The sequence below is a fragment of the Ptychodera flava genome, chromosome 3, assembly GCF_041260155.1.
Source record: "Ptychodera flava strain L36383 chromosome 3, AS_Pfla_20210202, whole genome shotgun sequence".
In the NCBI taxonomy this organism is placed as follows: Eukaryota; Metazoa; Hemichordata; class Enteropneusta; family Ptychoderidae; genus Ptychodera; species Ptychodera flava.
Genome location: NC_091930.1, coordinates 7,140,114 through 7,155,791, shown reverse-complemented (window position 1 = coordinate 7,155,791; position 15,678 = coordinate 7,140,114). Strand labels below are relative to the sequence as shown.

Genomic DNA, 15,678 nt, shown 5'->3' with positions numbered 1-15,678 from the left:
GTGACTCTACATAACATTAAAGCAAGACTGTACTATAGAGGTCACGCGAAGCCGTATGGCAATTCGAAGCATTTCAAGAAGATATTTGCTGGTGCACGGTTGAAGTGAAAAGCGCTTCAAGACGCGCAAATTAATACCGTGAGAAGATTTAGGCTCAGTATAAAGATTATCAAATTCGTGAAGCCAAGTCGGCTCTGTAAATTGTGTGTCACTTAAACGTTGACAAACTTCGCACAGTGCAAGTCATAAAAAATGCTACCATCAGACGGATATGGTCAAACATACAATTGTTAAATATCACTCGGATTCTGCCCGCTTTGTGCGCCGAAAATCGATCCATAGTTAAACCGCTTTCAAGATGGTATGAAAATATGCTTAAAGTTCATTTCACTTGGTGGGTTTACTAACTGAGCCAATATAATTTTAATGATGTAGGATAAGGGAAGTGCGTGATAAACTGCTCGTAAGCTCGTGAAACCCATCATTGCCAAACATTTTAACGACCTGTGCGCTTGAAGGCTTGAAAATTCTCTAGGGCGTAGCGCTGAGGCCGGTAAGTATTCGGGTTCGATATCAACATATAGAGCCCAGAATTAACATACAGGACGTACGCACGAGTCAATAGCAGTACTTTCTTACAATAACATATTTTTTCAGGGATTTGTTATGAGCGTGTCATGAATACAAATAAGGTTTATTAACATGTGTGTGTGTTTGTGTTTTCTCTCCAAACAGGTGATGTTGGTCTGGCTGTGTGGCGTGCTCGTGGCGTATTGGATTTCACCCGTGTCGCCAGGTAAGACCATTTGCTCATCGATTTCCAAGTATTTGCTTGGCAATGCACAAGGCAAAGAAACCATACAAGCTGGCGGGTAATTGCTGTGAACAGGAGTTGTGTGCTAAAATTCAAACGGATAAAAGCCGACTCATATATGGTCACCCAGTTCAGTGGTACTGATGTTCGCCGAAGCCATGTTTTGATTTCGCAAAACACCTGTTCTTTTATCAGATCAGATATTTTCCCGTTTTGAGCGAAATTCTTGTATAAGGCCGTGGTTAGCCACAGAAACCGTTGTTTATTTGTTTAATTCTCGTGGATAATATATCCACAGACTAAACACAGACAGACACAGACACAGACACAGACACAGACACACACACCCATCTATATATATATATATATATATATATATATATATATATATATATATATATATATATATATATATATATATATATATATATATCAGCGACATATAGTCGGCCGTTCGGAATTGTGCTTTCTTCCTATAAAAGCGATTTCATGTCAAGTGACGTCATGATTGGACATGACGTCTGGTGGACTGCGGCGCCAAATCATGAGTCACGTTATATTTCTGGCTAAAAATAGACAACACATATATGTAAACAAATGCCTCTGGGAAGAGCTGCCTACTCTCTCCATCAATTGTTTTTCGCAGCGCAACTACGAAGTCGGTCTTGCATCCGGAAATCATCAATCGCGAGAACGTTTTGGTTGCATTGTCATAACAACTTAAATCCACTCCTCGCATTCGATATGTCTGTTTGATATTTTACTGTTGAATCACAATTTAGGCTATTAGTGTGTGTATTGTATGTAACGCCTAGAGTTATAGAAATTCTGCTATTGACGATACGGTTTTTTTTTCACTTTGTCTTTAAATTCTTTCAACCTCTCAGGTGGATACATTTTTGAAGTAAATATTAATATCAAACCTCCCCAAAAATACAATTCTCTGGCGGATGTGGGTTCGAGTCCCGCATGGATCACTTTTCATTTCATTTACTACAAAATAAGTAAAATTCGTATAGTGAGGTGAGTCACAATTTCAAACAAACAAAAAAACGCTTCTCTGGCTTTGCATCATTCGTATGACTGATCCTTATTACCAAAAATCAATTCCTAAGTTGGTGACTTCTGTGCGAGTCCCTGTTAAATCCATAGGACCCTTAGGCAGAAAGATTAGGTAATGAGTTGAGCCAAAAACTCACTATACACGCACATGAAATGAAGAGCCCAATCTAAGTGACAGGAGCGACCACAGTAATTCCGACTGATCCATTAGATTGGTAGAGCATCCGAAATGTATTCGGGGGATGTGGGTTCAAGTCCCGCATGGGTCCCTTTTCATTTCATTTACTACAAGATAAATAAAATGCGTATAGTGAGGTGAGTCACAATTTCAAACCCAAATAAATGTTAACACGAACTATTTAAGTCTGGCTACTTTGCGCGTGCGTGTACTCTGACCGGAGAACTTAAAAGAGAGTTATTTTCCCGTTGAATATCTTGTCCGTCACCCTGGCACACCTGTTCAGAACTTGGATTTTCCGCTTTTTTTCTATTCTACGATGCAAACACACCTTAAGGTCAGACTCTGGACCAGCAGCAAACCCTTGGTATTTAAAGATTTTATGCAGACAGACGACATATATACAGACAGACAGAACTGCGAAATTATTTTTGTAATACCAAACGCATCGCCGCGAGAATGTTACTAATCAGCGTGCCCGTCGTCATGGCAATAGCGCTTTGGGTTCGTCTCCCCGGCAACAGCGCGGTATTCAATTACACGCGTGCCGAGTAGAGATATGCGTTTTAATGGACTCATTAAAAACGCGTCGTTTCAGCCACTTATGGATTTTTCTCCCTGGTTTAATAAAAACGAATCGACACAATTTAGTTTACATCTAATAACACGAACTGGTTTTGCAATCATGGCTGACTAAATTAGAACATTTTTGCGATCAGGTGAGCAATTCGATATGGCTATCCCTCAGCCAAGGTGTTGTTCCTCGATTAAAACGCATTTTGAGTTGTGTTTGTAGTACTGATTGCTTTCATTAAATATCGCCATAGTTTACCTGTTATCAACACTTTTTAACGAGGTACATGATAAATATTTGAAGAAGAGGCTGGCGGCAAATCAATATTTTAATTAGATCTAATTGCTCATAGCTCTTAAATGATTCTATTTCTTGATAGGCATTGTCATCTTGGCTGCCAATATCTATGTCATTTATTTTCCTACATTTGAGCTCTTACTTTAGTCCTTGTCTATCCGTCTTGCTCTCCATCTATCTATCTATCTATCTATCTATCTATCTATCTATCTATCTATCTATCTATCTATCTATTTGTCTATCTATCTAGCTATATATTATCTATCTATCTATCAATCTATCTATCTGTCTGTCTGTCTGTCTGTCTGTCTGTCTATCTATCCATCGATCGATCGATCTATCTATCTATCCATCTACATATCTATCTGTCTGTCTGCCTGTCTGTCGTATCTATTAAATCGTTTTATTTTATCGGTCTACATGCCTACTCCCTATGAAATCCACACAAATGAGTTGAACTATTTCAATTCATCCAACTTTAGCTGTTAGCTTGTAATGGAGCCTTTCCCTCAACATTAATATTTGAACGCGTTCAATCCTAGATGATGACGTCAGAAACGTTTTCCCGCGGGGGTTTGGTTCGGCGTTTTCATTAGCCCTTGGTCTTATATCAACTCTGACGATGTTATTATCACTTAAGTAGTCCTGTCATCTCCTTGTAGACGAGAGAAGAATGTATTGAGTATGACGCGCAGATGGATAGCCTTGTCCCTTTACGAGCGACATTGGCATTGTGTTTAGGTAGTCTCTGTGTGAGACCGTAACATGGATTCTTATAGTGTCAGTTTGAGCTGACATTATTATGAGTGACACTATTTTGACTATTTGGCTGTATCATTGTGACTCTACTCTCTCTCTCTCTCTCTCTCTCTCTCTCTCTCTCTCTCTCTCTATGATTGAGTGACTGACCTATCCGTTAACTTATGAGAGGTATATGTAGAATGCTAGACAGATATTCGGACACCCTAATTTTTCCAAATATTTCTGACCTACTGTTTGTTTGGGCTCCTGAGGCAGGGATGGCAGCCATTTTGAATTTCAAGCAGCAGTAAATATCGAGGAATTAGTTTTTCCAATACCAAAAATGTGAGTTTTATGCTTTATGAACGCTTTATAAGGGATAGTTTGAGCAGCAAATTAATTATTTCTTTTTGGGGGCGCGTACTGACCTGCGCTAACTGTAAAATGACTTATTTACTGGCTTGCTTTCGACCGAGCCACTGACGTACTCTCTGGTCGACACTGAGCGGGAATACGTCAAGAAGAGCGATCCTCTGGTAGATACGCTCCCTAATACATTTCTCTTTCTAAACGTACGATAGCATTAACAGTCCCAGGGGAGCGTGACCCAGCCGATATGGGACATCTTTCACGAGTCATTAACATTTAATGTGCGGCGATGCCATTTTCCCGCGGTTCGAACAATAATCCATGATACATCAATCATTGCACATGAACTCACAGGATGGCCAGCAAAGGTGCGCATGTCCAATCCATGACTCTTTGACAAGACTTTCATCAATGAAACTTATTATCGGTGGTAAACACACTTTCAAAGGCAGCGAGATCTTCGATAATTTTTTAAAAGGAAACAACTGTACTTCTCCCAGTCAAGGAAAATTTTAAGTTCTACTTTATTCTTCGCAATCGAGATTAAAGGCCGGAGTCACCGTACGGTGCTAATATTTGAGTTGGAGGAACAAATTACCCCATCTGTATTGGGAATCAAACATGGCGGACACTATTAAGTATCAAGTTCTTTGCAAAAGAAACAAGACATCGATAACTTAATTTCCAATACATTTATCAAAATGACGCCACACGTGCTTCTAACGGGAAAAGAATTGCGGGCATTTCGATGGTTTAAAGACCATTGGTCCCCCAGGCCTATTCTGCAATGCATGCTTGTTCGTCTACGCCAGCATTTGATCCAATCGAATGCTTATATAGTTCTGGAAAAAAGATGATGGGGACGACGTCGAACTGCTGAGGGGGAAATTTGGTTTTAACGTTTTTGCCTGCACCATATTGCGACGCCCAAAGCATTTGATGACATCGGTGATGACATTTGCAGATAATACGGACCTCTACTTGAACTAATCGACGATATGACGTAGGAGTGAGAATAAAATCTCGACGAATGACAATGATTCGTTATTTGTGTTGTTCATGAGTAAAATGCGAACTCGGGAGCAGATGGTTTGACTCCCAACCATGAACTTTTTTGGTCCACCACTTTGAAATCCATTAAATAGATGAAGTTTCACCGGTGCATGTTTTTGCGAAAATCGAAAATTTTGGTTTTCCCCATCAAGTTAAGACGGGGGCTGCATCCATTTTGAAATTGACGTGCTGAAAGATGCTGGGTAATTTATTTCTCTGGCGGGTTAATTCTATGGGGAAAAATTAAAATTTCGATATTTGCAGAAATAAGACGGCGAAAACTGATAGTGCTCATGAGCTTCTAAACAAACACGTACAAACAGTAAACCAACATGGTAACATTACATAGGGAGTCCGCATATCTGTCCGCGAGGGGCATGCCCCCTCATATCAGTGCGTCAGAATTTTACATCCTGCAACATTATTAATTAAAATTATATCGGACTCTATTTACGCCAACGATAGTCCCATCAAGAGATCGTAGCTGACGAATGTTTTCCCCCGTTGAAAGATAAAAGAAAAACAAACTAGAATTGTTCAATTAAGGAATGCGGACTGCTGCGTTGACATCCCACCGAAGTCTGAACAGATCAGGCTACGGAAAGTCTGCTGACATAAACAAATAGTTTACTTGATAGCTATCTGAAGTAGACTTTTGCCGTACAAAGACACCCCCTGTGGGAACTTTAGCCATTTCCCAGGAGACGAAATGAAATCATCTTGTATTCTCCATGATGTGCGATCACGGATAGTTTGAGGCTGGATGCATTCCACGTGCGAAAAAAAAAACACGACAGCAAAAGCGTCAGGGGTGCTTTAATTTCTAGAATCTAAGAATAATGGCAAACACCACGAGATATATTTTTGAAATAATGTGATTATGTCCAACGATGATCACAAATTATAACACGTACCCTCTTTTGTTGATGACGATGGACTTCTCTTCATGTATAACATTGACATTGACGTACAATTTAATATCTGCTCGTTATTATTGCGGCGTTGCGTCTGCACCACAAAAATCTACTTAAAGGATGACATGTCAGAATGAATTGGTGATATCGAAATGAAGCTCCTCTATAGTCATCTTATTCTAGGTTTCGTTAGACATAATCCACGATGTCACAGTGTTTCTTCTTTCATCAGTAAGCAAAAGAAATCTTCGATGTAGTGTAATTTATAACGGTAGATCCTATCGATGCTGCCACGTACGGAATGAATGGTAAGCTAATCTGATGCCGGCTATCTCCATTGTGATCATGGCAAATATACCTGTAGTGACGTCAACCAGATACATACGTTATCATATATGGGCAGATAGATAGATAGATAGATAGATAGATAGATAGATAGATAGATAGATAGATAGATAGATAGATAGATAGATAGATAGATAGATAGATAGATAGATAGGTGGGTACGTAGGTAGGTACGTAGGTAGGTAGGTAGTTAGGGAGGGAGGGAGGGAGGTAGGTAGGTAGGCAGGCAGGCAAGCAGACAGCAGACAGACAGACAGACAGACAGACAGTTAGCTAGATAGATAGATAGACACACAGACAGACAGACAGTATCTGGCCTAAATTCAGTGATATTATATAAAGACAACAAATGCCAATGATGCTTCAGATAGACAGATAAATGAATACTAAGGGTTGGTAAAATAGACGATGAATAAATCAGAAATGACTAATGTACGGTTCTTCGACTGTGATGCCATCGTGCGATTCTTTCAGAACGTCAGCGCTACTCTAATGTCGTTTTTTTCCAAAACCTGAGTGCCAATCTCAAATCCCCTCGAAATCGGTTCTGCAGCCGTACTCTTTATAAATTATGAGCGCGTTAAGGAGTGAAATTGTGGTAAGAAGAGTGCATAAGTTTCAATTTTCCGTGAAAAGAGGCAATCTATGAATTTTTAAAATTGGAATTCTAGTACAAACGAGCGTCTTCAATTGTGTTGAACTATGACGTCATTTGAGATTAAATTTTGAACATTTTTATCATGCTACTTTCAGGGAGAGCTATATTGGGGTGTATTTTCCCACAAACATGGCAATAGTCTAGTCTATTGAATTGTACCGCATTGCCTCAGGTAAAATTGAAAGCGAAGAAAATAATTTAATTCACTCCTAGCAATGTCTTATCATTTTATGTATTGAAGTTTTATTGCTATCGCTCATCACAATACTATGTTGTTAAGGGGTTTAAATTCACGTATATTATAGTCGAGTTATGTTATTTTTTTCATTTCATATTTATTTGATCCCTTTCTTGAAAGTCTTGCCGAAGTATTTTATCATGTCAGTTTCTTTGCAAAACTACCTTAAAGAAATATCCCTTGCTAATCACAGGTAATGTGCCTCACTGATGACGTCGGAGTGCGGGCGCAAGTATTTTCTTCGAAGTCACTGTTTATCTCTTTATAGAACGTCCAGAAAGTTTCGAAACAACTTTTGAAAGGTAGCGAAATAAAGGTCTCCAAGGCGTTCACCATAGGTTTCTTTATTCGCTACGGACGATGTGCAAGGCAATTTTTTTTTTGTTTCGAAAAAATGTACGGACAATATTTCTCGCCGTCAGAAATTTACAAGGAGAGCTAATATGTTACCACGTCGTAGTATTGTTGTCTGCATCGTTTAACTTATAGCGTGTCCGCCATTGCAGTTACCCAGACGCCATTGCGAGAAGCGCGGCCATCTTTAACCTCGCTCTGCGTCCCGACCGTAGCGTCCGTCCATGCTGCCCGAAAGTACTTTCAGAAGATGTTTTACAACGTTTTGACTACTTCTAACATTTCAGTGACGCATGAAGTCCCGGTATTAGGCAATTAGCGTCATCATTACGTTTTGGCTGACATTTTACTGTTTTCTTCGAGAAAATTAATCATGCCTGTAATATCATGGGAATACGATTGCCTCTTGAAGAGCTGTGTCTATTTTTAAAGAAATCTAATTGTAAGCTAGGATTTTGGGAGAAGTGTAAATTTTCACAACTCTTTTCTTTTGTGTAAATTACTGCAACCTTCGTAACCTGTGATATCATATCTAAAACCGTATTCCGTGAGTTAAATGACAAATATAGTTGAAGGGAGGGCGTTGCCTCGGCAAGTAAAATTATCAATCTACAACGCATCAACCCAGTAGTTTTAAGATTAAGGTAGCTCGCGCCTCGAAAATGAAGCCTCAAATTTTCCTCTAAACTTGAAACCGTTTTCTTTGAAAAACCAAGAATAAAAACCGGCGGGGATCACCTTGCAAATTTGACACCAGAGAAACAAGTTATGTTCCCATATTTATAATTCAAAATGGCCGCCATTATTGTGTTAATTCTATGGCGAAAAATTAATTTCAATTTTCACAAACGTAAGCTGGTCGAAACTTTAGTTAATCAATAAGCTTCAAAATGAGCCAACCCCCTCGAATGGCAAATCAAAAAGATATTGTAAAATTTTGAGAGTCCGCTTCTCTGTCGCTGAGGCGAATATACCTTAAGAATGCCTGGATACCATCTCATTAGCTGTGTATTGATAAAAAATAGTATTCCACAAGCGACTGTGACATTTCAAATTAAGTAAATTGGACTTCAAAACCTTTCGAAGCATTGGACTTCTCACTTATAGTTGATTAAAAAACTGAATAATTAATATTGGCATTCGTCCGTGGAATTGATGTTAAGTGGAAAGAAAACACTACCGTCTGCGCATGTTCTGAATCTTGTAAGACCTGGATGTCTTTGGCAACCGTTTACTCACAGAGACGAGCGCTTTGTCCCAAGTAAGATACTGAAAGTATTGACACAACCGCTTGGCATAATTTGCCAAAGTGTTTTTCCTATTTGATTCGTGGTTGGTTGGTTGGTTGGTTGGTTGGTTAGGTCTACATTTGATTGGCTTCTTAAAGTTTGGAAATTTCAGTCGGACTTCCGGTGAATCAAAATGAACAAAATCAATATGCTTGTTTACTGTTTTGTATTTTGTGTTTGTAAACATTAAACATTGGTTATTAAAGCTTGATTAGTCCAACTTGAACTGCTTCCACCGTATGTATGATACTTCATGAATATGCACCAATCACGTGACACGCTCGGCAAACTGCCGCTTTAATAACCACATGTTTACAACGACACTGTATTAATTATTTCTTCAGAGTTTAACCCGAATCTTAAGCGATTTGAAAATTTCCAGAAGGTGTTTAGAAATGTTCAATCGAAACCCGACTGAGACACATACACCTGCATGTGAAACTCAAAATCGTCTCTAACGATGTAACTATGTAATATGAGCCGCTCAAATAAAAATTCTATCGTCGCATGGAACTTGTTAGATTCCAGTATAGAGCCTCTCCATTGACACCCACTTGTGTAGTCTTGCTATCATGCGTGCTCAATATTCATGGAAGCCCGTATCGATTCAGCTCTGATAATTGCGCTCTAATGCGCCATGATAAGAGACGCGACAAGCTTTCCATCGCCACGGTGACAGCGTCATATCAAAATGCGCGTAAGTGGATCTCGTCTCCATGTATTAATTTGTAGCCAAACTTTGCCATTGTTCAACTACTCCAGCGACGTGTTTCGGACTTGTTTACGCATGCATGCTTGCATTCACACAATGTACGCTACATTTATTCACTTACATGCAGGCGGGCAGGCAGGCAGACAGACCGACAGACAGAAACACACTCAGCCAGCGAGCTGTTTTCGCTGAATGACATATCTACGGCACACTTGATCACTAGCTGTGGAATATAAGCTTATCTATACCTATGATTTTAATTCTGACAGTCCCTCCATCAAGCTTACAGAATAATGGACAGATGATATAACACTAATGTGTCCGACGCCTACTGACAGACACTATTTTGACACGTTGGCTGTGCCGAATATCTTAAGTGTCTGTCTGTCTGTCTGTCTGTCTGTCTGTCTCTCTCTCTCTCTCTCTCTCTCTCTCTCTCTCTCTCTCTCTCTCTCTCTCTCTCTCTCTCTCTCTCTCTCTCTCTCCAATGTAACAGAAGAAAATGGAGACATAAACGCCACACATATGAAATAAAAATATTTTGTGTTTTAGATGATATATTGTACATCTATATATATATATATATATATATATATATATATATATATATATATATATATATATATATATATATATTGATGTAAACTCGAATTCTATTGATGATACTATTTTCATCGGTTTTAGCTGAATCACCATACCTCACTAGCTGACATGCCGGACGATTATTCTTTTCAAGCCTTTTTTGTTTTGCCAAAGTGATCGCTTACGCTCAGCGCATAAAGCATTTCCAGGAAATTTGCAAGAAATCAATGAACGTTTCATCCACTCAGCTGTCTTGGTTACCAGCTTGCTGTGTCGCCTTGTTTGTGCTGGCTTCAAAGGCTTGGCAAATTTAAACGCCGGAAATGTAGACCATCGAGCTCAAAGTGTTTACACACGGTCGTCCACTCCACGTACTATGCATGAACTGGAATTGTAACTCTCTAAAATAGATCAGCTCGCTGTTCGCTCGCAAACCCATATAAACTGTATCTGTTTAGCATTTTGTACACCAAAAACAAATCTTCGAAGAGATGTTTTGGATTCCTGTCACCGAGGCAGCGTTGTCTTTGACAACGTTGCTCTTTCTATCCTTGGTATGGATTGGGTTGATGAAATTCAGGCGCTCAGAGGGGCAAGTCTTCAATCCCTGGTTCTCACATTTTGACATTGCTTGTCTATGTTATTTAAGTTCTGTTAGTCAATTTGCTCAGAGACAAAGCTTATAAAAACCTGCCCCTTTAAGCTATATATTTGAGGCGGCCTCATTTGAGTTGCAGCCCCGAAAATTATTCAGTAAATTCTTACATTCTAAGTTGTGCATACGTCGCCGACGCTTGAACAACGTTCTGTGGTCTCACTTCAGTAAGCAATTTTACATGAACTGCATTTGATTTCAAAACCACGTTATCGAAAGAAATCAAAGAAGATACAGCGAATGGGGTTTCAAGCCAGCCTACTTTGTTGAACACGAGCTGAGTTCTAATCACTTCCCGAACATAGAAATATTTGACGTCTTTCTCTTTCTAAGTCTTCAGTCTCGGAGCGGTTGGTCTCGTTCTCAGAACAACTAGTTCTTTGATGAGATGCAAGCGTGTACTTCTGTTTGCCATGGCTACCATCTTGGCCTATGCATCGAATCATTGTGATATTGCACAAAGTGATTTCAAACTTCGTCTGATTAATTGTGGTAGTGAAACGCATATTTGAAATCAACTTTTTTTATCGAAACTTTGAAAGAGGCGGGAAAAAATGTAAACTTTTTCTTGACGTTACATTTTGGCAGTAATTCTTCTTCAAAGCGAGTGCGGCATGCGTCGGCGTTCTTTCTCTTGTATCACAGCTTCTGAACACAGTCAGAAGTGGTGTCGTCACTCAGTGGTGACGGTCATGCCAGAATAATCGTCACCCAGGACAACATAATCGGGCAGTCTCAGTGCAGCCTATCGCCTTGGAAAACAATACGCATAATCTTCGTGTCATAAGGAGCTCTTTGTGCAAAATGCCACGGTCAAAATGAGGTTGTCCTTACAAAGGACAGCAATTTGTACATTAGGCCAAAGTAAGAAAATTCTTTGCTTTGCGTCCCCACCCGCTTAGGTTTTTAAGGTTTTCATGAAAAACACTCACAGTTTATTTGAATAGGAAATTTAAGGACATACCCGCTTAGCTTTTCTGAACTAAAAATTTTGTTACAATTTTTTATTTGCTGCAATCAAATTACATTGTGTTAATTTTCTTAGGTGTGGTTTTCAGCCGCTTAGACGCGTACCTTTTCCCATTTAGAGTGGACGCCAAACAAAGAATTTAATTACTTTGGCCTTATTGAGCGTGTTCGCGCGAATCTTCCAGTTTCCTTTCGTCGTTGCATCCGAAACGTGCGCGAATGCTCCCAACCTCACGACTCCTTATCCATGGTAGTGTGGCGAAACAAGGATGTGAACCTCCGTTCAAGGGAAAAATGGAAAAATCCATAACCTCCACTGCCAGTTGAAAAGATTGATCAACAAGACATTTACTCTGCAAAGAAATCGGATTGTTCTGTAGCTCTTTGTGTAACTCGATGATATAGGCATCAATTCTCTCTCTCTCTCTCTCTCTCTCTCTCTCTCTCTCTCTCTCTCTCTCTCTCTCTCTCTCTCTCTCTCTCTCTCTCTCTCTCTCTCTCTCTCTCTCTCTTAATATACAGTATATGCTTCAAATTGGTTCTCAAAAGCTATGAATTCATAGCGTCCACGAAGCGTTATATATTATGCCTCAATAATGCGTGCAGGTGTGTTGTGTCTCCCGCTATGGATGAGTCACAGTGGGTTAATCAGGGAAAAGTCATCATATGTTTTTCATTCTGTGCGATCTAAATGCAGAGCCGCTTCTGTGCTTTTGTGTCATGCCTGGGAGAAATACGGTGATGTATGTCGTTACTTATAGCCCCGGTAAATGTCACCAAACTTTCCCGAAGATTTTACGGCTTCCTGGTCAGCGTGAAGTACAAACCGAGTTTCGGCATGTAGGAGCCACACACTGGTTTAACATTTACAATAATGTGTAGGGTAATCTTTAGGCTCTCCACAGTCGCTGTGCCTTGTCGCGTCGCGTCTCTGAAGGGCGCGCGCGCGCGTGTTCCAACGGGGGAGAACGCGAATCGCAGAGTCTCTGCCAGACTAGGTAATCTTATGCATTTTGAGGGATAGGGCCGATCGCGAGCTGAATACCTGCAACATAATATCTGTGCCATCATTTAACCTAACTCTAAACAAAGTGGCGAATTTACAAATTCTGTGAAGTAATCACTAACACGCAATTTAGCTTCTGTTAGCTTTTGCCTGTCCAGGGACATCCATGCATGTCCCCCCGTGGGGAAAAGTTTGCGCAATCTTCGGTGTTTTAAAAATCGAAGAAGTTCTATCTGCTGACAACACTTTCTTTCTGTATCAAATTAACTCTACACTCTTCTGAAGGGAGCATATTTCTTGTCCGAATTAATCTTTCTAAAATCAGCCTAACAAAGACGTTGATCATATACAGTAGTTTTTACCTTCTCGTGTCTATTTATAGACAGAGAAGGTATTAGAGTTGAAAACCAATATGCTGCTGTCAAGAACTTCCGTCTGTCAAGACTTCCGTCTGTCAAGATCCGTTGACGTCATGCCATCGTGATGGGTCATATCATAAACTGGTGGGGGTGTTCATGGCTCAGGTTGAGGTGTGGGAGAACGATTTTGAGCTATGACAAAAATCAAAAGGGACTTAGCAGCATAGCCACAGTGTTAAGCCTTTCTCCAAGGTTTCTTAGTTGACTACAATCTATTACAGACTACTGAGATAGGGGTACTCACTTTGTGTTTGCTCACTCTGTGAGCGCTAGTGTTTGGTACTGAGTTGCGTGGATATCCCCTCATGGCTTCACGTGATCTGGGCCTGTTGCATAATCTGCAGAGATGATCATATGCCTCAGTCTGAAAACTGTCATTGTGTAAGCCTGTCGGCATTTTCCTTGCATTTTTTCCCATTTAATTTTGCAAAATATCGGCGAGTACCTCAATATTTCAAGATAACCCTTTCTTCCCAATCGTTTCCTGGAGTTTCAGAGTCATATGAACGAAAATGAGTGAAAGTTTTAGACAGGAAAATCGGACGTCGGCCATGTTCAATGTTTACAGTACAATCAGAAGTTTACGTGGAGGAATTATTAACCAACAAACACTGTTCATGATGCCCGCCCTCTAGAGGCAGACCCTCCTATATGAAGTACCACATTTGATGCTTGTGGAAAGCTTGACCACACAATGGAGCATTTAAACTTTAGAAAATGACAAACTGAATAAGAAGGTATTCAGAAAATGTCAAATACTGAGGAACAATGCGCGCAAATATTCAAAATAAACAGGTTAACTGATTGGTCAGCTATAAAAAACAATGAAAATGTTTATGATCAAAAGTTTTTGAGATGCGCACATTTTAACAAATACAGAAATTATTAACATTATAAATATAAGACCAAACTATTTTTTCAGGGATGGGACAGGTTGGAAATGAGGGGTGAGAGACAAAGGCACTCCTATTGCTGCATGTGGATGCAGCCACACCATTTCATTTACAGCATACTTATTCACTGTGTTGTGTTCAAGTTCCATATTGTGCTGACTGTCATACAAGGATAACATAAGCAAATCAAATCAAATTAGAAAAGGATCAATGCTGTTGTGTGGATTTTGCTGAACATGGCTGATATTTCGCCCTATATATTTGGTATCCAGCACAGGCATATGTTGATGTAAAGTCAAAATTAACACTAGACTGCTGACAATATATTTTACCGTTTCTGCATGAACTTTTCTTTTTTAAATTATAGTATATTAGTACTTCAAACAGATTAACAGTTATCGTGATGTCAACCCATAATTTTACACCACAAAGACTGTAATTCTGCCAATTTTTTTTGTTTTTCAGTCATTTTATAAATTTTGCACTGCACAAGATGATTGAACAAATTGCAATGTTTGAATTTGTAAAGTCAAAGAATAAAAATCCTTTGGTCACAAATTAAATTAATTTTTGAAAAGAAATTTACTCTTAAACACTTTTAGCATATATTCTTTACACGGTCATGTATTTCAAGGAAAATATGCCTATTAAAAACAGTAATTTCTTCACTTTCAATTTTTTTTCAATACTATGACAATTATCAGCCATGAGGTTATACAAACACAAGACCAGATAAGCGTTTTTCATCATTTCCACAGGACTCTTTGGAAAATCCATTAAAAACAGTTAAAAGTGACTTGAAATGATCACTTGGTATACATTTAATTTACAGATGCCAGATGTGTATTTTCACATGCACTCAGGTCAGTAAGGAAGTGCGTCATTACTATTTAGGACTGTTAATTCTTATTTCTGAATTGTTTAACTTTTTTCCACATTGAACTATCTTTAGCAGTTTATACTGTAGCTTAGAATTTTTTTGATTGATGTATTTAATCATCTTTTGGGTTCTTTGGGTCCCTATCCCACCTCATGCCCCTACATCATCAACTATTTACCAACAACTCCATGCCAACAACCAATTACCTGACCTGGCCACACATTAGAGAAGGTACAGCGTCATTGACGGTATTTTTAATTTAAAGCTGGCGCTACTAACTCACGTCTGGACACTTCAATTTTTGCTTCGCCACAGGTTGTACAGTATAATTGTGGAAAGGCAGCTGTTTCCGTGCCTACAAAAGAAACCGAATTTGTTTTCAATTAATCTGTTGAAGACGACACGTAATCTTTGCGTAATTTCACACATTGTCCGCCGCTTCGCGATGAAAAGAGCAATTTTTTTCTGAACACGGAGACTAGACGTTCAGCCCCGCTGTCTCGCTTGTCTACAGAGCGAGGCTTGAATGAATCGTAATTTTCTCAATTTCGCGTCAGGCGTCCTGGCGTTCACCCGTGACGGATCAGCGGTGACCCCAATTTGCAGCCGCATTGTGGAGTTTCCAGGTGAAAACGTGCAACAACCGCGCAACCTCCAGTTTTTTTTATAACGTCGA

The 15,678-nt window shown here is 39.5% G+C and overlaps 1 protein-coding gene across 3 annotated transcripts in view; it reads left to right on the top strand.

Moving 5' to 3' along the window:
• Positions 1-15,678, top strand: part of LOC139129476 (adhesion G protein-coupled receptor L2-like) — a 133,110-nt gene that overhangs the window by 76,773 nt on the left and 40,659 nt on the right. For all 3 annotated transcript variants that reach the window (XM_070695114.1, XM_070695113.1, XM_070695115.1), the window contains one exon: positions 736-796. In XM_070695114.1, the coding sequence (XP_070551215.1) occupies positions 736-796 (61 nt within the window). The remainder of the gene's footprint in view (positions 1-735; positions 797-15,678) is intronic.